Source organism: Anomaloglossus baeobatrachus, chromosome 7 (genome assembly GCF_048569485.1).
Source record: "Anomaloglossus baeobatrachus isolate aAnoBae1 chromosome 7, aAnoBae1.hap1, whole genome shotgun sequence".
In the NCBI taxonomy this organism is placed as follows: Eukaryota; Metazoa; Chordata; class Amphibia; order Anura; family Aromobatidae; genus Anomaloglossus; species Anomaloglossus baeobatrachus.
Window position 1 is genome coordinate 248,101,488 of NC_134359.1, and position 22,266 is coordinate 248,123,753.

General features: G+C 54.1%; 1 protein-coding gene across 1 annotated transcript in view; it reads right to left on the bottom strand.

The window, feature by feature from the left end:
• LOC142246682 (uncharacterized) overlaps positions 1-22,266 on the bottom strand; it is a 451,192-nt gene that overhangs the window by 262,147 nt on the left and 166,779 nt on the right. Inside the window, 1 exon segment of the mRNA XM_075319747.1 lies at positions 19,623-20,790. Coding sequence (XP_075175862.1) covers positions 19,623-20,790 — 1,168 coding nt within the window.

Sequence of the window (22,266 nt, forward strand, 5' to 3'; positions counted from 1 at the left end):
TTTTTTGACGGATTCGTGGTGCTACTGAGCATGCGCAGTTAAAAAAAAACGGATCCGTCGTTGGATTCCGTCATATGCCGGATGATGACGGATCCGGTGCCCACAAACTTTCATTGTAACTCTCGCCGCACGCAGCATTCCATCCGGCCGCCAAATCAGCTATTTACGCCGGATCCAGCAAAAGCCGGATGCAATGCAAGGCCATGCGGCACAATCCGGTGCTAAAACAAGTCTATGGGAGAAAGAATGGATCCGGCGACAACACACGCCGGATCCGTTCTTTCCAGTTTTTACCGGATTGTGTGCCGCACGGCAAAAAATGGATGTGTGAAAGCAGCCTAAAGGGCACTTTACACGTGCCGATCGCACCCGCCCCCGCCGTTTGTGCATCACGGGCAAATCGCTGCCAGTGGCGCACAATATCGTTAGTCCCCGTTACATAGACTTACCTGCCTAGGGACATCGCTGTGGCCGACGAACCGCCTCCTTTCTAAGGGGGGCGGTTCGTACGGCATCACAACGACGTCACATGGCAGCCGTCCAATAGAAGCGGAGGGGCGGAGAGCAGCCGAAAGAAAGTAACGCCCACCTCGTTGCCGGAGGACGCAGGTAAGCTGTTGTTCTCCGCTCCTGGGGTGTCACACGTAGCAATGTGTGCTGCCTCAGGAACGAAGAACAACCTGCATCCAGCACCAGCAACGATATTTGGGATTAGAACGACGTGTCAACGATCAACGATAAGGTGAGTATTTTTGATCGTTAGCGGTCATTCGTACGTTTCACACGCAATGACGTCGCTAACGAGGCCGGATGTGCGTCACAAATTCCGTGACCCCAACGACATCTCATTAACGATGTCGTTGCGTGTAAAGCGGCCTTAAGTCTCTATGGTTTTTCTCCACTACACACATCCCTTTTCCTCATCCCTCTTCCCCATTCCATCATCCCTCGCAGAATGGTACATATTTGCATGTGATTTTGTATTTTCAATTTTGTCTTCTTATTTCTGTGTATTCACTATTGGGTCTCCATTTTATTTAATTGTATCCAAATTGGACATCTCTTTTTGTTATTTTTTTCTTTAATTTTTTGTATATATCTTACATCAGTTCCTATTGATGAAGGTCGATGTTATGACCGAAATGTCGAACTGTTGGCTGTTATCAAATAAAAATAATCATTTGCATCACTTTGGAGTGCCTAGTTTAATTCATTACTGCTGTACGGAGTTGGATCCTACTCAGCACCCATTTCTCTCAACAGAAGTGCCGTGACTTTTACATTATACATGTACAATGTGCCACCTACTCTCTAAGCTTCCTTAGGCAACAATATTAAAGTTTAGTCTTCAATAAACACAAAGTACAGTGCTGAACCCCTGTAAGAAATACCATTATCACAAACAATATCAATATCTAATGACAAAGATACTGAACAATAACATCACAAAATATTGTCAGTGACAATATCAATATCAAACGATAAAAATATCCCACAACAGCAATATCCTTATGTAGATTCTAGGGGAAAGCTCAGCGACAAATGTACAAAAATAGATTATATTATATCCCGAATCTAAGGTGCAGAATAAAATACATAAAACAAATCACAAAATAATCCCCAATAGCAAAATACTCACCGATCAGAATACTCTAAACCCAATGAGTAACAATGATGGAGAACCGCTGATATAGTTACCTGCCCAGAACTCTGTTCCTTCTCTCCTTTCCCGGGATTCCTCTGCTATGGTCTCCTCTCTGGAGATGTCTTCTCCTCGCCTTCCTTTCCTCTCTCCTCCTCCTGTGTTAGGTTTGGGATTTTATACCCCATCTATGACATCAGCTGTACATCTCCCCCACCAACCTGGAGACACTATGTCTCACCTTGTGAACAAAGAACTGTATTCATCAATCTGTTCTTTCCCTACAATCTGCTGTTAAAGGATAACGACATCCTGATTGTTCTTTGCTCACATTATATTTAAGTGACATGGAGACACCATGGAAGGGTGGTATCACCCCCTAATGACTGGAATACAATGGGAAATTCTTGTGGACTCAGGAGCCTTGTACTTAAAGGCCCCGTCACACTAAAGGCCCCGTCACACTAAGCAACATCGCTAGCAACATCGCTGCTAACGAACAACTTTTGTGACGTTGCTAGCGATGTTGCTGTGTGTGACATCCAGCAACAACCTGGCCCCTGCTGTGAGGTCGTTGGTTGTTGCTGAATGTCCTGGGCCATTTTTTAGTTGTTGCTGTCCCGCTGTGAAGCACAGATCGCTGTGTGTGACAGCGAGACAGCAACAACTAAATGTGCAGGCAGCAGGAGCCGGCTTCTGCGGAGGCTGGTAACCAATGTAAACATCGGGTAACCAAGAAGCCCTGTCCTTGGTTACCCGATATTTACCTTTGATACCAGCCTTCTCCGCTCTCACTGTCAGTGCCGGCTCCTGCTCTGTGCACATTTAGCTGCAGCACACATCGGGTTAATTAACCCGATGTGTGCTGTAACTAGGAGAGCAAGGAGCCAGCGCTAAGCATTGTGCGCTGCTCCCTACTCTGTGCACATTTAGCTGCAGCACACATCGGGTTAATTAACCCGATGTGTGCTGTAACTAGGAGAGCAAGGAGCCAGCGCTAAGCATTGTGCGCTGCTCCCTGCTCTGTGCACATTTAGCTGCAGTACACATCGGGTAATTAACCCGATGTGTGCTGTAACTAGGAGAGCAAGGAGCCAGCGCTCAGTGTGCGCTGCTCCCTGCTCTCTGCACGTGTAGCTCCGTGCAGTGGTAACCAAGCGCAGCATCTTCCACGCGGCGCTGGGGGCTTGTCACTGGTTGCTGGTGAGCTCACCAGCAACTTGTGTAGCGACGCTCCAGCGATCCCTGCCAGGTCAGGTTGCTGGTGGGATCGCTGGAGCGTCGCAGCGTGACATCTCACCAGCAACCTCCTAGCAACTTACCAGCGATCCCTATCGTTGTTGGGATCGCTGGTAAGTTGCTTAGTGTGACTGGACCTTTAGGGTTGGTTCACTGCTTTTACAACTTTTGCCTATCAGTTTATGTACCGCCCCGCGGCCTCGGCTGTGGCCGCCGAGCCGCTCGGATCCGTGCTCGCGTCCTATGGGTGGTGGCTCGAGCCTCTCACGGACACGGGGGTCACGTCGCTCTGCAAGGGGGGTTGGCGTTACACACTGGGAGATGCGGGTATTTGGTTTTGGGGTGATTGTTCGTGACGCCACCCACGGGTTGTGATGATGGTGGACACCACCTCTGTGGTGAAGGTACGGGGACTCTCGGGAGCGGTGTAGTGGCGCAGCTAGGTGTTGACCCCTCCATGGGTAGGGGATGTTGGTCCCGGGGCCCAGTGGTGCGAGGGCCGGGGGTGCAGGGCGCAGGGTTGCGGTGCAGCGCGGTGCGGTGCCTGATGGCACTGGTGTACTCACGATTAAAACACACAGAGTCACTGGTAAACCAAACGAAGGTATGAACGGGGCCCGCAGCTGGCTGCAGCTTCCTAGTCGGTTGGCAATGTCCACCTTTCTCCTGCACCTATGTTGTAGTTTTACCACTGTGCCTGAGCACTGGTAGTCCGCTCCCCGGCGTGTAGATGTCGGAGGAGCTCCTTTGCCCACAGGCGCTGCCCTTGGATCTCTGGCCTTTGGCAGAGGCTACCATCCGGACGGGTTTGGCTGTTGCCGTCAAATGGGATTTTGGTGGGAATGAACCCCTGAGGTCCAGACCGCAATAAGTTAATTTGACTATGGTGGGGGCATATAGCCTAGTTCGGGGTCTGAGTACCCTGCCTGGTTCTCTGGTATCCTATTAGCTCCCCAGTTCGGTTCCGAAGGGCCACTACCCTGTCCCAGTCCCTACGGTTCCGCTGGTCGTATTCCCGGTCTCCTGCAGGCGGCCACTGCCGTCTGCCTGCCTGACTGTGTGAACTAAACTCCTCACTCCTCTCTCTTCCTCTCCCTGAACTTGACTGTTTGTATTTCCTGCCTCAGGCCAGCAGACTCCTCGGGGGGGTGTCTTTCTGCCTGACTCCGCCCACCTGGTGTTCCTGTCTAACACTGAGGGAGGCAATCAGGTCTTTGTGGTTGACTGATGGTACCTTTCTAGTGTGGGGGGTGTATGTGGTGATGTTGTGACCTGTGACCCCTGGGGTCCAGGGCGTCACATTCCCCCTTGGTTTAATGCAGACCGTCCGCGGGCTGCCCATCCACACCGGTTTATTTTATTGTTAACTGCAAAAAGATAAATAACGGTAAAAACATTCAAAAAGCATTTTCATTTCTTCCCTTATGGGAGGCACATTACTTGAACCATTGCAAACGGGAAAACATTTTTAATAACATTAACGGGTCCTTCCGCTTTCCCACCTAAAAAACCTGAACCTTGATGCTGCCCCTAAGAAACAGGCAGCACCCCTTTTCCCCAGTCCAGAAAACGGGAACTGGCCCAGGCCAACCAAGCGGGAAAGGGTACGGTGATACGCACCCGGCAGTCATTCAGAGGCCCCACGTGTGGGGGGTGTGTATGTGATGAGTGTAGTGACCTGTGACCCCTGGGGTCCAGGGAGTCACATTCCACCTTGGTTTAATGCAGACCGTTGGCGGGCTGCCCGTCCACACCGGTTTTTATTTTTTTTCTGAAAGATAAATAACAGGTGAAACATTCAAAAGCATTTTTTTCATTTCTTCCCTTGCGGGAGGCACATTACTTGAACCGTTGGAAACGGGAAACATTTTTAATAACATTAACGGGAACGGGTACATCCGCTTTCCCACCCAAGCAACCTGAACCTTGATGCTGCCCCTAAAAAACAGGCAGCACCCCTTTTCCCCAGTCCGGAAAACAGGAACTGGCCCAGGCCACCCAAGCGGGAACGGGTACGGTGCTACGCACCCGGCAGTCCTTCAGAGGTCCAACGTCCAAGGGGACCCCTGACCCGGAGGATGGTCACCGGTCCTGGTGGTGACCAGACCCCAGCCTGCTCTGCTGCGGGTTCTTCCTCCAACCAGCCTCTCCGGAGACTGGCAGTTGCGGGAAGGGGCAGTTGGGGGACCATTTACAAACCCAATAGTTTTTGGGTGGCTTGCATGTTCTCAGCCTTGTCTTTGGGGGGGGGGGAAATGGTGACATCAGTCCCAACGAGGACGGGCACTTCAGCAGCCAACGGGCTACCACAAAATAAACTTGTTGGTCCCAATGGGGACTGTAACTGTTGACAACGGGAGTCCGCTGCCCTACTTTAAGTCTTCTTCATATTCCTCCTCCAGCTCCACATCGGGGCTGTATGGCGGGGGAGGGGACTGGGGCCGCCTAGGAACACTGCGGCTCGCCCTTCTTCTGACATCCAGGGCGAACCAGACCCTCTCCCCGCAGTGGCGGGTGTATGAGATCAGCTCACCGGCTTTCAGGTCACGATCCTGGTGACCCAGGGGAAGATGGTGGTACACATCCCTTCTGGAGAAGACCTCGGCCTCCAGGCCCAGTTCGTATATGAACCCCCATCCACGCCGGGGGCACAACCGCCAGACCTGGCCCTCGCAGGTCTGGCTCCGCACCCGGTATGTTGCATTCCGGAGGTTCTCTTTTTCCCGGATGGTGCGGGCCAGTACTGCGGCCTTCTCTTTTTCACGGGCCTCAATCTCCCGGCCCGTCTGGTTCAGCTGCCGCTCCCAGTTTGGGGTTTCCGCATGCTCCATCTGCGCGGGGGTCGGGCCCAGTCGGCGCTCCCCGATGCTGGCTACAACCAGCACCATCGGTGTTGGGGAGCCCCGCTGTGTTGCGGCCTGTCTTGCTGCCTTGCAGCGACATCCCTCCGCTGCCTCAGCCGAGGCCTGGAGCTTGGGAGCGGCCAGCCTTACCTTCCGGGCCTCATTCCGGTCAGCGTCCATCATTCCTCCGGCCGGGCGGGCTGCCGGGGCCTCTTCGGGTGTGGTCGCTTCCGGGACCTGCGGTACCTCGCGGGGAACGGGCACCTTCCAGTGCAACGGAATCGGTGCCGACCAGGCAAGCGGCCATCCGCGGGACGCCCTCGCGGGCAGGTACGGTGGAACCCGCTGCCGGTGTCGGGGGCAATGGACCGATCGGTGGAGCAACAGCGACCGGTACCAGCGGTGGGGGACACAGCAGGGTGAGCGGGAGCAGACCGGGCCCCTTGGCAGCAGTAGCCGTTCCCTCTGGGACGTAGGGACGTAGGAGGCTTACCCGCTCCTCCAACACTGCCTCCACCTCACGTGCCCGCACGGCTGCAGCTACCTCCTCCATCTCGGCCACCCATCCTTCCACGAGGAGCTGGACTTGGGCCTGCAGATGGCGTCTCATCTGCGCTGTCCGGGCTTCCACCCACGCCACTGTTCCGGGCGAGGGCTCCGGGGCCTCAGACTTGCTGGACGGGGCGGACATGTTTCTTGCTTGGGATCCAGGAACAAGACGGGTGCAGAGTCCTGGCGTCTCTGCTTCTTATCCCCGAGATCACATGAGGCCAGCTCCTCGCCCGCCCCCCTTGGTTTTTCAACAGCACTTCTCCCTTTGGGGGTGGGGCTTCACTTTCGCGCCTCCACTGCTCGGGGAAGACGACTCGAGCTGGAAACTTTCGCGTCCAAGATGGCGGATCTTCAGATTTTTCAGCGAGACGCCGCTGACGGGTATCACAAGGCGCACTTCTACTGGTAAGTAGACTGGTTCTATCCTGTTCACAGCGCCAGAAGAGTCGATGTGTACCGCCCCGCGGCCTCGGCTGCGACCGCCGAGCCGCCCGGATCCGTGCTCGCACTGCGGGCGGTTTCTCGAGCCTCTCACAGACCCGGGGGTCACGTCGCTCTGCAAGGGGGGGTTGGCGCTACGCGCGGGGGAATGCGGGTGTTTGGTTTTGGGATGATTGTTCGTGACACCACCCACGGGTTGTGGTGATGGTGGACACCACCGCTGCGGTGAAGGTATGGGGACTCCCGGGAGCGGTGTAGTGGCGCAGCTAGGTGTTGACCCCTCCGTGGGTAGGGGATGTTGGTCCCGGGGCCCGGTTGGGCGAGGGCTGGGGTGCAGGGCGCAGCGTTGCAGTGCGGCGTGGTGCGGTGCCGAATGGCACTCGTGTACTCATGATTAAACCACACAGAGTCACTGGTAAACCAAACGGAGGGATGAACGGGGCCCGCAGCCGGCTGCAGCTTTCTAGTCGGGTTGGCAATGTCCGCCTTTCTCCTGCACCTGTGTTTGTAGTGTGACCACTGTGCCTGGGCACTGGTAGTCCACTCCCCGGTGTGTATGTGTCATAGGAGCCCCTTTTGCCCGCAGACGCTGGCCCTACGATCTCTGGCGGTGGCTCTTATCCGGACGGATTGGGCTGTTGCCTTCAATCGGGACTTTGGTGGGAATGAACCCCTGAGGTCCAGACCGCAATAAGTTAATCTGACTATGGTGGTGGCATATAGCCTAGTTCGAGGTCTGAGTACCCTGCCTGGTGCTCCGGTATCCTGTTGGCTCCCCGGTTCGGTTCCGGCGGGCCGCTACCCTTTCCCGGTCCCCCACGGTTCCACTGGTCGTATTCCCGTTCTCCTGCAGGCAACCATTGCCGTCTGCCTGCCTGACTGTTTGGGGGGAGGGTCCTAGGCTTCAACCCAGGCCTCGTGCAGAACCGTACTCCACTACTCTCCACTCTACTGTACTGTCTACTGTGTTCCTGCCTCAGGCCAGCAGACTCCTCGGGGGGGCGTGTCTTTCTGCCTGACTCCGCCCACCTGCTGTGCCTGTCTAACTCTGAGGGAGTCAATCAGGTCTTTGTGGTTGACTGGTGGTACCTTTCTAGTGTGGGGGGTGTGTATGTGGTGAGTGTAGTGACCTGTGACCCCTGGGGTCCAGGGAGTCACATTCCCCCTTGATTTAATGCAGACCGTTCGCGGGCTGCCCGTCCACACCGGTTTTTATTTTTTTTCTGAAAGATAAATAACAGGTGAAACATTCAAAAGCATTTTTTTCATTTCTTCTCTTGCGGGAGGCACATTACTTGAACCGTTGCAAACGGGAAAACATTTTTAATAACATTAACGGGTCCTTTCGCTTTCCCACCTAAGCAACCTGAACCTTGATGCTGCCCCTAAGAAACAGGCAGCACCCCTTTTCCCCAGTCCGGAAAACGGGAACTGGCCCAGGCCACCCAAGCGGGAAAGGGTACGGTGATACGCACCCGGCAGTCATTCAGAGGCCCCACGTGTGGGGGGTGTGTATGTGGTGAGTGTAGTGACCTGTGACCCCTGCGGTCCAGGGAGTCACATTCCACCTTGGTTTAATGCAGACCATTGGCGGGCTGCCCGTCCACACCGGTTTTTATTTTTTTTCTGAAAGATAAATAACAGGTAAAACATTCAAAAGCATTTTTTTCATTTCTTCCCTTGCGGGAGGCACATTACTTGAACAGTTGCAAACGGGAAACATTTTTAATAACATTAACGGGAACGGGTACATCCGCTTTCCCACCCAAGCAACCTGAACCTTGATGCTGCCCCTAAGAAATAGGCAGCACCCCTTTTCCCCAGTCCGGAAAACGGGAACTGGCCCAGGCCACCCAAGCGGGAACGGGTACGGTGCTACGCACCCGGCAGTCCTTCAGAGGTCCAACGTCCAAGGGGACCCCTGACCCGGAGGATGGTCACCGGTCCTGGTGGTGACCAGACCCCAGCCTGCTCTGCTGCGGGTTCTTCCTCCAACCAGCCTCTCCGGAGACTGGCAGTTGCGGGAAGGGGCAGTTGGGGGACCATTTACAAACCCAATAGTTTTTGGGTGGCTTGCATGTTCTCAGCCTTGTCTTTGGGGGGGGGGGAAATGGTGACATCAGTCCCAACGAGGACGGGCACTTCAGCAGCCAACGGGCTACCACAAAATAAACTTGTTGGTCCCAATGGGGACTGTAACTGTTGACAACGGGAGTCCGCTGCCCTACTTTAAGTCTTCTTCATATTCCTCCTCCAGCTCCACATCGGGGCTGTATGGCGGGGGAGGGGACTGGGGCCGCCTAGGAACACTGCGGCTCGCCCTTCTTCTGACATCCAGGGCGAACCAGACCCTCTCCCCGCAGTGGCGGGTGTATGAGATCAGCTCACCGGCTTTCAGGTCACGATCCTGGTGACCCAGGGGAAGATGGTGGTACACATCCCTTCTGGAGAAGACCTCGGCCTCCAGGCCCAGTTCGTATATGAACCCCCATCCACGCCGGGGGCACAACCGCCGGACCTGGCCCTCGCAGGTCTGGCTCCGCACCCGGTATGTTGCATTCCGGAGGTTCTCTTTTTCCCGGATGGTGCGGGCCAGTACTGCGGCCTTCTCTTTTTCACGGGCCTCAATCTCCCGGCCCGTCTGGTTCAGCTGCCGCTCCCAGTTTGGGGTTTCCGCATGCTCCATCTGCGCGGGGGTCGGGCCCAGTCGGCGCTCCCCGATGCTGGCTACAACCAGCACCATCGGTGTTGGGGAGCCCCGCTGTGTTGCGGCCTGTCTTGCTGCCTTGCAGCGACATCCCTCCGCTGCCTCAGCCGAGGCCTGGAACTTGGGAGCGGCCAGCCTTACCTTCCGGGCCTCATTCCGGTCAGCGTCCATCATTCCTCCGGCCGGGCGGGCTGCCGGGGCCTCTTCGGGTGTGGTCGCTTCCGGGACCTGCGGTACCTCGCGGGGAACGGGCACCTTCCAGTGCAACGGAATCGGTGCCGACCAGGCAAGCGGCCATCCGCGGGACGCCCTCGCGGGCAGGTACGGTGGAACCCGCTGCCGGTGTCGGGGGCAATGGACCGATCGGTGGAGCAACAGCGACCGGTACCGGCGGTGGGGGACACAGCAGGGTGAGCGGGAGCAGACCGGGCCCCTTGGCAGCAGTAGCCGTTCCCTCTGGGACGTAGGGACGTAGGAGGCTTACCCGCTCCTCCAACACTGCCTCCACCTCACGTGCCTGCACGGCTGCAGCTACCTCCTCCATCTCGGCCACCCATCCTTCCACGAGGAGCTGGACTTGGGCCTGCAGATGGCGTCTCATCTGCGCTGTCCGGGCTTCCACCCACGCCACTGTTCCGGGCGAGGGCTCCGGGGCCTCAGACTTGCTGGACGGGGCGGACATGTTTCTTGCTTGGGATCCAGGAACAAGACGGGTGCAGAGTCCTGGCGTCTCTGCTTCTTATCCCCGAGATCACATGAGGCCAGCTCCTCGCCCGCCCCCCTTGGTTTTTCAACAGCACTTCTCCCTTTGGGGGTGGGGCTTCACTTTCGCGCCTCCACTGCTCGGGGAAGACGACTCGAGCTGGAAACTTTCGCGTCCAAGATGGCGGATCTTCAGATTTTTCAGCGAGACGCCGCTGACGGGTATCACAAGGCGCACTTCTACTGGTAAGTAGACTGGTTCTATCCTGTTCACAGCGCCAGAAGAGTCGATGTGTACCGCCCCGCGGCCTCGGCTGCGACCGCCGAGCCGCCCGGATCCGTGCTCGCACTGCGGGCGGTTTCTCGAGCCTCTCACAGACCCGGGGGTCACGTCGCTCTGCAAGGGGGGGTTGGCGCTACGCGCGGGGGAATGCGGGTGTTTGGTTTTGGGATGATTGTTCGTGACACCACCCACGGGTTGTGGTGATGGTGGACACCACCGCTGCGGTGAAGGTATGGGGACTCCCGGGAGCGGTGTAGTGGCGCAGCTAGGTGTTGACCCCTCCGTGGGTAGGGGATGTTGGTCCCGGGGCTGGGGTGCAGGGCGCAGCGTTGCAGTGCGGCGTGGTGCGGTGCCGAATGGCACTCGTGTACTCATGATTAAACCACACAGAGTCACTGGTAAACCAAACGGAGGGATGAACGGGGCCCGCAGCCGGCTGCAGCTTTCTAGTCGGGTTGGCAATGTCCGCCTTTCTCCTGCACCTGTGTTTGTAGTGTGACCACTGTGCCTGGGCACTGGTAGTCCACTCCCCGGTGTGTATGTGTCATAGGAGCCCCTTTTGCCCGCAGACGCTGGCCCTACGATCTCTGGCGGTGGCTCTTATCCGGACGGATTGGGCTGTTGCCTTCAATCGGGACTTTGGTGGGAATGAACCCCTGAGGTCCAGACCGCAATAAGTTAATCTGACTATGGTGGTGGCATATAGCCTAGTTCGAGGTCTGAGTACCCTGCCTGGTGCTCCGGTATCCTGTTGGCTCCCCGGTTCGGTTCCGGCGGGCCGCTACCCTTTCCCGGTCCCCCACGGTTCCACTGGTCGTATTCCCGTTCTCCTGCAGGCAACCATTGCCGTCTGCCTGCCTGACTGTTTGGGGGGAGGGTCCTAGGCTTCAACCCAGGCCTCGTGCAGAACCGTACTCCACTACTCTCCACTCTACTGTACTGTCTACTGTGTTCCTGCCTCAGGCCAGCAGACTCCTCGGGGGGGCGTGTCTTTCTGCCTGACTCCGCCCACCTGCTGTGCCTGTCTAACTCTGAGGGAGTCAATCAGGTCTTTGTGGTTGACTGGTGGTACCTTTCTAGTGTGGGGGGTGTGTATGTGGTGAGTGTAGTGACCTGTGACCCCTGGGGTCCAGGGAGTCACATTCCCCCTTGATTTAATGCAGACCGTTCGCGGGCTGCCCGTCCACACCGGTTTTTATTTTTTTTCTGAAAGATAAATAACAGGTGAAACATTCAAAAGCATTTTTTTCATTTCTTCCCTTGCGGGAGGCACATTACTTGAACCGTTGCAAACGGGAAAACATTTTTAATAACATTAACGGGTCCTTTCGCTTTCCCACCTAAGCAACCTGAACCTTGATGCTGCCCCTAAGAAACAGGCAGCACCCCTTTTCCCCAGTCCGGAAAATGGGAACTGGCCCAGGCCACCCAAGCGGGAAAGGGTACGGTGATACGCACCCGGTAGTCATTCAGAGGCCCCACGTGTGGGGGGTGTGTATGTGGTGAGTGTAGTGACCTGTGACCCCTGCGGTCCAGGGAGTCACATTCCACCTTGGTTTAATGCAGACCATTGGCGGGCTGCCCGTCCACACCGGTTTTTATTTTTTTTCTGAAAGATAAATAACAGGTGAAACATTCAAAAGCATTTTTTTCATTTCTTCCCTTGCGGGAGGCACATTACTTGAACAGTTGCAAACGGGAAACATTTTTAATAACATTAACGGGAACGGGTACATCCGCTTTCCCACCCAAGCAACCTGAACCTTGATGCTGCCCCTAAGAAATAGGCAGCACCCCTTTTCCCCAGTCCGGAAAACGGGAACTGGCCCAGGCCACCCAAGCGGGAAAGGGTACGGTGATACGCACCCGGCAGTCATTCAGAGGCCCCACGTCCAAGGGGACCCCTGACCCGGAGGATGGTCACCGGTCCTGATGGTGACCGGACCCCAGCCTTCTCTGCTGTGGGTCCTTCCTCCAACCAGCCTCTCCGGGGACTGGCAATTGCGGGGAGGGGCAGTTGGGGACTATTTACAAACCCAATAGTTTAGGTGGCTTGCGAGTTCTCAGCCCTGTCTTTAGGGAAAAGGGGACAGCATCAGTCCCAACGGGGACAGGCACTTCAGCAGCCAACGGGCTACCACAAACACTTTAGGTCCCAACGGGGACTGTCACTGTCAACAACGGGAGTCCGCTGCCTTACCTTTCATCATGAGAAGGTGGTGGGGAGGCTCGGACGTGCAGCTGAGCACCCAGGCACGCCCTCCTTATGCCCGGGGCTTGCACAGAGATTTGGGACATCTGGGATTCACGGGTCCCACCGTAAACGGGTCCTGCCTCCTGGCGGGCCAGCGGGTCTGGGAAGGTTTAATCTTGCAGGGGCGTTTTCCCCGAGGCGGGCCTCTCGCTCACCCGCACCACGGCTGCCATCTCTTGTATCTCCTGTTTCCAGCCTAGAGCCTGCTGCATCGACTCGACCAGGACCTGGATACAGAACTGCGCCAACTTTCTTTCCAGCCACATCGCCGTTCCCGGCGGCAACTGGCCCCATGCCGCCTCAGCTTCAGCGTCTTGGGTGGGGGGCCGCTTCTGCGGCCCACGCGGAAACTGTAGCTTCTCCTTTGCAGCTGGCGGTCTTCCCTGCAGGCGGGTCTCCTCGGGCCAGGACCACGGCCTCCGCTGCCGGTGGAGACATCGGCGGTCTGGGCGGGGAAGTAGCGGCGGCCGGCGCGGGCACCGGGAGAGACCGTATAGAGGCCGGGGGCAGACCGGGTCCCTCAGCCGCAGCGGCCGGTGCCTCAGGGACATAGGGGCTTTGGTCACCTACCCGCTCCTCAAGAATGGTCTCCACTTCGTACAACCACGCGACTGTAACCAGCTCCCCCACCTCGGCCGTCCATCGGTCCATCAGGCGGCGCATTTACTCTTGGATGCAGCGACACAGCAGCATCGTCTGGGCCTCCAGCCACGCCGATGTTCCGGGCGCGGTCTCCGGGGCTTCGGGCTTGCCGGACGGGGTGGACATGTTTCTTGCTCGGGATCCAGGAACAAGATGGGTGCAGAGTCCTGGCATCCCTGCTTCTTATCCCCGGGATCACATGAGGCCAGCTCCTCGCCCGCCCCCCTTGGTTTTTCTACAGCACTTCTTTCTTTGGGGGCGGGGCTTCACTTTTGCGCCTTCACTGCTCGGGGAAGACGACTCGAGCTGGAAACTTTCGCGCCCAAGATGGCGGATCTTCAGATTTTTCAGCGGGACGCCGCTGACTGGAACCACAAGGCACACTTCTACTGGTAAGTAGACTGGTTCTATCCTGTTCGTGACGCCAGAAGAGTCAATCTGTACCACCCCGTGGCCTCGGCTGCAACCGCCGAGCCGCTCAGATCCGTGCTCGCACTGCGGGCAGTGGCTTGAGCCTCTTGCGGACCCAGGGGTCACGTCGCTCTGCAAGGGGGGGTTGGCGCTACGCGCGGGGGAATGCGGGTGTTTGGTTTTGGGATGATTGTTCGTGATGCCACCTACGGGTTGTGGTGATGGTGGACACCACCGCTGCGGTGAAGGTACGGGGACTATCATGAGCGGTGTAGTGGCGCAGCTAGGTGTTGACCCCTCCGTGGGTAGGGGATGTTGGTCCCGGAGCCCGATTGGGCGAGGGCCGGGGTGCAGGGCGCAGAGTTGCGGTGCGGTGCGGTGCCAGATGGCACTGGTGTACAGCCGGCTGCAGCTTCCTAGTCGGGTTGGCAATGTCCGCCTTTCTCCTGCACCTGAGTTTGTAGTGTGACCACTGTGCCTGGGCACTGGTAGTCCACTCCCCGGTGTGTATGTGTCGTAGGAGCCCCTTTTGCCCGCAGACGCTGGCCTTTGGATCTCTGGCCTCTGGCGGTGACTCTTATCCAGACGGGTTGGGCTGTTGCCTTCAATCGGGACTTTGGTGGGAATGAAACCCTGAGGTCCAGACCGCAATCAGTTAATCTGACTATGGTGGTGGCATATAGCCTATTTTGGGGTCTGAGTACCCTTCCTTGTGCTCCGGTATCCTGTTGGCTCCCCGGTTCGGTTCCGGCGGGCTGCTACCCTGTCCCGGTCCCTCACAGTTCCACCGGTCGTATTCCCGGTCTCCTGCAGGCGGCCACTGCCGTCTGCCTGCCTGACTGTTTTGGGGGAGGTCCTAGGCTTCAACCCAGGCCCCGCGCAGAACCGTACTCCACTACTCTCCATTCTACTGTACTGAACTGTCTACTGTGTTCCTGCCTCAGGCGAGCAGACTCCTCGGGGGGCGTGTCTTTCTGCCTGTCTCCGCCCACCTGATGTGCCTGTCTAACTTTGAGGGAGGCAATCAGGTCTTTGTGGTTGACTGATGGTACCTTTCTAGTGTGGGGGGTGTGTATGTGGTGAGTGTAGTGACCTGTGACCCCTGGGGTCCAGGGCGTCACAAGTACACAAACCCTCCCTGCGGTCGCTATCCCCTGCACCGAGTCACTGGGCCACATTCCCTACCCCTGAGGGGTTAACAACTTGCTGCACAACATCTCCCCCAGGTGTCCTGCAAAAGCAGCGGTGGTGTCACACCTCACCACACACCATGGGTGGCGTCACAAACTTATTACGGCCTAGTCCGTACATCTACGTCCCCCCCCCAATTTATTCAGCGTGTCTGTGAGACCCCCGGGTCCGGAGACCCTCGAGCCACCACCCCTGAAGGCTCGGACCTGAGCAGCGCCGGCTGCTGGCACCGGGACGGCACACCCCGAAACTTGGCGTCACGAACTGGATACTTACCCATCCACATACTTTGTGGAAGTGCGCCTTGTATTGGACAGTCAGCGGTGATCCGTTGCGAAATTTTTAGAAGTCACCATCTTTGCCGCCATTTTGGGTGCGAAAACTACAGCCCAGCGTCTTCTTCCCCGAGAAAAGGGCGCAAAAGCCTAAGCCCCGCCCCCTGGGAACATGGTTGGAAGGTGAACCCCAAGGTCGTAAAACAAAACTAACAGGCCGCAGAAAGAAGTGCCGGCAAAAGACCAAGGGGGAGGGGGGGTGGGTGAAGATTCTGCAACATGTGACAGAGCAGATAAAGGGCAGGGACTCCAGGACCCTGCCACCCTTCTTGTTCCTGGATACCACCGACTGTGCAGCATGGCCGACCCGTCTGGCAAGCCCGCAGTGCAGGAGCCCGTGCCTGGAACAGCCGACTGGGTAAAAGCCAAGATGGAGCGAATGTGCCACCGGATCCAGGCACAGGCAAGTTGTCTGCTCAAGAGATGGACGGCCGAGATGGCGGAGTTGGTCGCAGCCGTTCGGGCCCGTGAAGTGCAGGCAGCCTCGGAGGAGCGGGTAAGCAACCCACGCCCCTATGTCCTCCAGGGACCGGCCGACCAGGCTGAGGGACTCGGTTTGCCCCTGCCCGCCACGCTGCCTCCCTCGCCGCCCGTACCTGTTGCTGACACCCCGCTTGGTCCGATGCCACAAACACCGGCAGCGGTACCCGTTCCGTCGGCCCGCGAGGACCAGCCAGCGGAAGCCGCCAGCATCATGCCCGTCACCGCCCCGTCACCAATACCGGCTCCACGCCAGACCAGCGCCCGGAAGGTGCCCCGTCTAGCCTTGGACCCGACAGTGATCCCGGTCCCGGAAGAAGCCGCGCCCGAGATGACAACGGCCCCCGGAAGTCTGCCCGGCCACAGCGGAGGCGGTCCCCGACCGGAAGCCAGCACAGCCAGGTTCCCGGCCTCGGCTGAGGCGCAGCAGGGATGCAGCTGCAAGGCAGCTAAGTGGGCCACGTCACAGCGAAGTCCCCCATTGCTGAAGGTGCCGGTCATAGCCAGCACGGAGGGACTCCGGCTGGGCCCGGCCCCCGCGCAGGTTGAACTGGAGCAGGCAGCTGATGCTCCGTACTGGGAGCGGCAGAGGCGCCAGCTGGGTAAAGAGATCGCCGCTCGAGAAAAACGGAAGGCGGAGGTCCTGACCCATACCTATACGGAAAAAGACCACCCGAGGAATGCCACTTTCCAGGTGAGGAGCCCGACGTATGAAGACCAGGTCCGGCATTTTAACCTTCAAAAGGGGTGGGGGTTTATATACGAGCCGGGCATGGAGGCCGAAATATTCGTGTCCCGGAGGGACGTTGCCCCTCACCTGCCTGTTGGCCACCCCAACCGGGACCTGGAGCCCAGCACTGCGGAGAGAGGGGGTGGTTTGCCCTTGACGTCAAGAGGAGGGTGAGAATGGGCGCCAAGCTGCACTCCCACCCCTCTCCGCCATTCTCCAGTCCCTAGTATGAAGATTAAGATGTTTTGGTAGCAGTTCCCGGCTACCTTCAGTTAAAGTCCCCGTTGGGACCGTGTGTGCTTTAAAGTTCCCGTTAACAAGTTAAAAAGACAATGGCCGTGAACTTGCAGGCCAGCCCATAAACTTTTGGGCATTGTAAATAACCCCGACCTACCTTCTCACCATGCCGCAGTCTCTGAAGAGGCTGATTGGAGGATGGGCCTGCGGTAGAGTCGGCCGAGGCCCTGTCACCACCGAAACCGGTGACTAACCTCCGGGTCAGGGGTCCCCTGGACGTGGGGTCCCTGAAAAAGACTGCCGGGAAAGGAACTTTTTACCCGGCCCGTTTGGGCAACACCCGGACCTACCCTGGACTTGGTCAAAAGGTGCCAACCTGTGTTTTAGAGGTGGCTCCAGGGCTAGGTTGTTTAGGGTGGGTGAGGTGAGAAGGACCCAGTCCGTCCTGTCCCGGTTTTTATATGTGCAACGTTTAAGGAAAATGCCTCCCATAAGGGAAGAAAACCAAATATGCTTATTATAAATATGTTATTATAATTGTAAACTGTTTTATCCTTTTATCTTTTTCCAGTTAATAAATGGTGGTGGTCGGACAGCCCGCGGATGGTCTGTATTAAACCAAGGGGGAATGTGACGTCCTAGCAAAACCAGGTAGTCACAGTTAGGCCCCTGCATAACACCGTTCCCTCACTAGGAAACACACAGCCGACCAGAAACCCTAGTCACCCCCCTTAGGGACAGATAGACACACCAGTGGGCGTGACCAGGCGGTTGGAACACGCCAACCCAGGGGTCTAGACAGCTCGGGGTGGGAAAACAAAGAGAAAGTGTTGAGAGTTCAATTTGAGAGGAGGGAGGGGTGGAGCTAAGTGTAGCTCCAGCAGTCAAGTTCAAGTTGAACGGTACCAGGGTAGGAGCCCTGGTGCCACTGGCTAGGAGGCAGACGGTGGTCTCCGTCAGCAGGAGACAGGAAGACTGCTCGGCAGAACCGTGGTGGACTGGGACAGGGTTGTAGCCCGCCGGTACCGACACGGGGAACCGACCCGGAAACCGTAGCACAAGGGGGGTACTCGGACCCTGAAGCCAGAAACCGGAACCAAGCGGACTGGTTAATTTACCGATTGAGGCCAGGACTAGAAGTCCTGTCCCACCTAAAGTCCCTCATAGAAGACAACAGCCCACTGATAGGGATAAGAGGTCACCGCCAGGGCCCATAGATCCCACGGGCCAGCGTCTGCGGGCACGGCTCCTTAGGCCACATCCAGCCGGGAGCAGACTCCTGAGTTGCACACTAGGAAGTCCACCTTACACAAAGCAGTGCAGGAAAAAGGATAAAGATCACCAGCCGGGTGGGGGACCCAAATGCAACCGGCCGCTGCACTGGCCACCATCACCTTGGTTTACCAGAGACTTGTGTAGTTTATTGACAGTGAGTATGTACCGCCCCGCGGCCTTGGCTGCGACCCCCGAGCCGCTCGGATCCGTGCTCGCACTGCGGGCGGTGTCTCGAGCCTCTCATGGACCCGGGGGTCACCGGCCACCATCACCTTGGTTTACCAGAGACTTGTGTGGTTTATTCACAGTGAGTACACAAACACTCCCTGCGGTCGCTATCCCCTGCATCGAGTCACCGGGTCACAGGACCACCATCCCTACCCACGGAGGGGTTAACAACTTGCTGCACAACATCTCCCCCGGGTGCCCTGCAACAGCAGCGGTGGTGTCCCACCTCACCACACACCGTGGGTGGCGTCACGAACTTATTACGGCCCAGTCTGTACATCTACGTCCCCCCCATTTATTCGGCGTTTCCGCAAGACCCCCGGGTCCGGAGACCCTCGAGCCACCACCCCAGAAGGCTCGGACCCGAGCAGCGCCGGCTGCCGGCACGGGGGTGGCACATTTACCAGGAAAATCCTATATCAATTCCAATACAGGGTCACTTCTGCAGAGTTTCTACTGTTTTGACACCTCACGGGCTCTGAAAATGTGACATGTTGTCTGCAAACCATTCCATATAAATCTGTGCTCCAAGACGTCACTCCTTCCATTTGAAGCTCGGCAGTGTGTCCAAACAATAGTTTTCCACCATATGTGGGACACAAGTGTGCTTAGGAGGAATTGCTCAAGAGATTTCGGGGTCCATTTTCTCCTGTTACCCTTGTTAAAATAAAAATTTGGGGGCTAAAGCAACATTTTTGTGGGAAAAAAGTTGATTTTTCTTATATTTTCACGACTCAGCCTTATAAAATTTTGTGAAGAACCTGGGAGTTCAAGGTATTCACCACACCTCTAGATAAATTCTTTGATGGGTGTGGTTTCCAAAATGAGGTCACTTGAGGGGTTTTTCTCTGTTTAGGCACATCAAGGGCTCTGCAAATGCGACATGGCACAAACAAACAATTCCATCAAAGTTTGCGATATAAAACATCACTCCTTCCTTTTGGAGCTCGGCAGTGAGCTCAAACAGTAGTTTTGTATACCTTGAGGGTTGCAGTTTTTATAATGGAATCCCTTTAAGGGGATTTTCCAATATATAGACCCCTGAAATTCACTTCAAAATGGAATAAGTCCCTAACAACTAAGTTTTATACATTGCACGTAAGCAATTAAATTTCCTGCTAAACTTTTCACCCTTTCAACAGGAAAAAAAGGATGTTTTAACATTATATTGACATCGCTGACATAAGGTAAATGTTATTTATTAACTTTTTTTGTGTAGTATATCAGTTTGGTTTATGGGAATCAACATTCTAATTTTATTATAAAATTTCCCAAATTTGTAAAAAAGCAAAACATTGATTTAAATTTATTAGTAACAGAAAGTACAACATGTCAGGAAAAACATTTGTCAGAATAATTGCAATATGTTGAAGTATTCACATAAAATGAAATATGTCAGATTTAAAAAAAATTGGGCTTGGTCACTAAACGGTTATAATTGTTTCTTCCCAGTGTGAGTTCTCTGATGTCTCACAAGTTGTGGTCGAGTTGTAAAAGATTTCGAACATTCTGAACATGAAACCGGCTTCTCTCCTGTGTGAATTCTCTCATGTGTAACAAGATCAGATTTCTGAATAAAGCATTTCTCACATTCTGAGCATGAAAATGGCTTCTCTTCTGTATGAATTCTCCTATGTGTAACAAGTTCAGATTTCATTATAAAACATTTCTCACATTCTGAGCATGAAAATGGCTTCTCTGCTGTGTGAATTTTCTCATGTTTAACAAGATTAGATTTGTGTGCAAAACATTTTTCACATTCTGAACATGAAAATGGCTTCTCTCCTGTGTGAATTCTTACATGTGTAACAAGATGAGATTTCGTTATAAAACATTTCTCACATTCTGAGCATGAAAATGGCTTCTCTCCTGTGTGAATTCTTACATGTGTAACAAGTTCAGATTTCGTTATAAAACATTTCTCACATTCTGAGCATGAAAATGGCTTCTCTCCTGTGTGATTTCTCTCATGTATAACAAGAGATGATTTCTCTGTAAAACATTTTCCACATTCTGAACATGAAAATGGCTTCTCTCCTGTGTGAATCCTCTCATGTGTAACAAGATGACATTTCTTAGTAAAGTATTTCTCACATTCTGAGCATGAAAATGGCTTTTGTCCTATGTGAATTCTCTCATGTAACACAAGTTCACATTTCGTAATAAAACATTTCTCACATTCTGAGCATGAAAATGGCTTCTCTCCTGTGTGAATTTTCTCATGTTTAACAAGATTAGATTTCTGTGCAAAACATTTTCCACATTCTGAACATGAAAATGGTTTTACTCCTGTGTGAATTCTCTCATGTGTAACAAGAGTTGATTTATTTCTAAAGCATTTCCCACATTCTGAACATAATAATGGAGTCTTGCTTGTGGGAGCTCTTTTATTTTCCACACTTCTCTTGTGACTTTTTTTTTTCCTAACAGTCTGTGATGAATTGGGAGATAGTACTTTAAAAGGATCAGGTGATAGATCTTTGGTGTGACGTGCTGAGATGTTGGCATGCTCTTCATATGTATCTTGGGCAATGTTACAATCATCAGCTTTAACATCAGAATATGCGGGACGTCTTTTGGAGCTTCTGGTGCGGTCATCTGCCAAGAATAAAACTGATTTGATTTTTGACAAAAGAAAACATATTCATCTAATAATAAACATTTTATAAACGTAAAAATAAAAAATCCCATACAAATTGCAAGGTATAGTATATACTTAACAAAACACACAGGGGACAACATCCTCATATCAAGTTTCAACTATCGTATATATATATATATATATAGTAAGTCCCCTATATTGTCAGATTTCCTAATCAAGGGACATACTCCTGCGCACTATTCAAAAAATGATATGTCCAAAAACACACATGAGAGTAATAAATGTCCAACACAATTTTATTTAACAGATGCAATATACAGAATATTAAAAATAGTATACGTTACATCCGTGAAACAACCCATGAGTCACAGAGGGGTATGTGAGACAAATACAAGGAGGAGAGAAATTCCACAGGGGTGGGAACCGGGTCAGTGATGTAGAAAGTTGATAAGCAATCAGAGTGCGAGAAGATACATCCCAATCTAAAAAAAATTATTGCATATAGCCCCACTCCAACTGTAATCAAAATATTAAATTGCTGCCATATATAGTTTCAAACATAAGCATAAGTCCATACGTCCCAAGCCAGATATCTCACAGGTGTACGCGCGACATTCAGCCGAATTACGGGTGACACCTGTGAATGCTCTTTATAAGGGTGGTTCTCTGACAATACAGACAACGTGTGGTGGCCCTTGAAAAAGCACACAAAACGTGCGTCGGGCCTGGACCGTGGACAGTTTGCGCCATATTTCTTTTTTTTTCGGTATGTACTGATGTACCCTGTGTACCACACTAGAGAGATATCTGGCTTGATTTACTGAAGTACCGATACATGTTGGTATGTAGGTGTGATAGATCCCCGCCGGGACATATGCTTGAAACACTATATATGGCAGCAATTTAATATTTTGATTATAGTTTGAGTTGAGCTATATGCAATAATTTAATAATTCACGTGACTTCTGGTGGTTGCCATGGTAGCACAGGGTCATGTGATGACACCTGTAGCTAACATGAGTCACTTTCTCTTAGTGCCAGCACTGAGAGTAAGGCTATGTGCCCACGTTGCGTTGTGTCCCTGCAGAAATTTCTGCAGAGATTTGCAGCGATTTGAACATCACATGTGCGCTTCAAATCGCTGCAGAAACACTGCATACTGAATGCAGTGAAAAAGCCAATTTTCATGCGCTCTGGATGCAGCCCCCACCATAGAAAGAGCGGGACCTGCATCCAAAGCACACGGAATAAGTGACATGTTGCTTTTTAGAACGCAGCGATTTGGCAGCATGCAAAACGCTGCGTTCTAAAATGCAACGTACGCATGGATTATGCACAATCTTCATAGAATGTGCTGGGGATGCAGGACACATGCAGTTACGCTGCAGTGCAATATGCAGCGTAACTGCATGCAATACGCACACGTGGGCACAGAGCCTTAAGCAGCATATCTGCAGTTCTCAGTTCTGTAG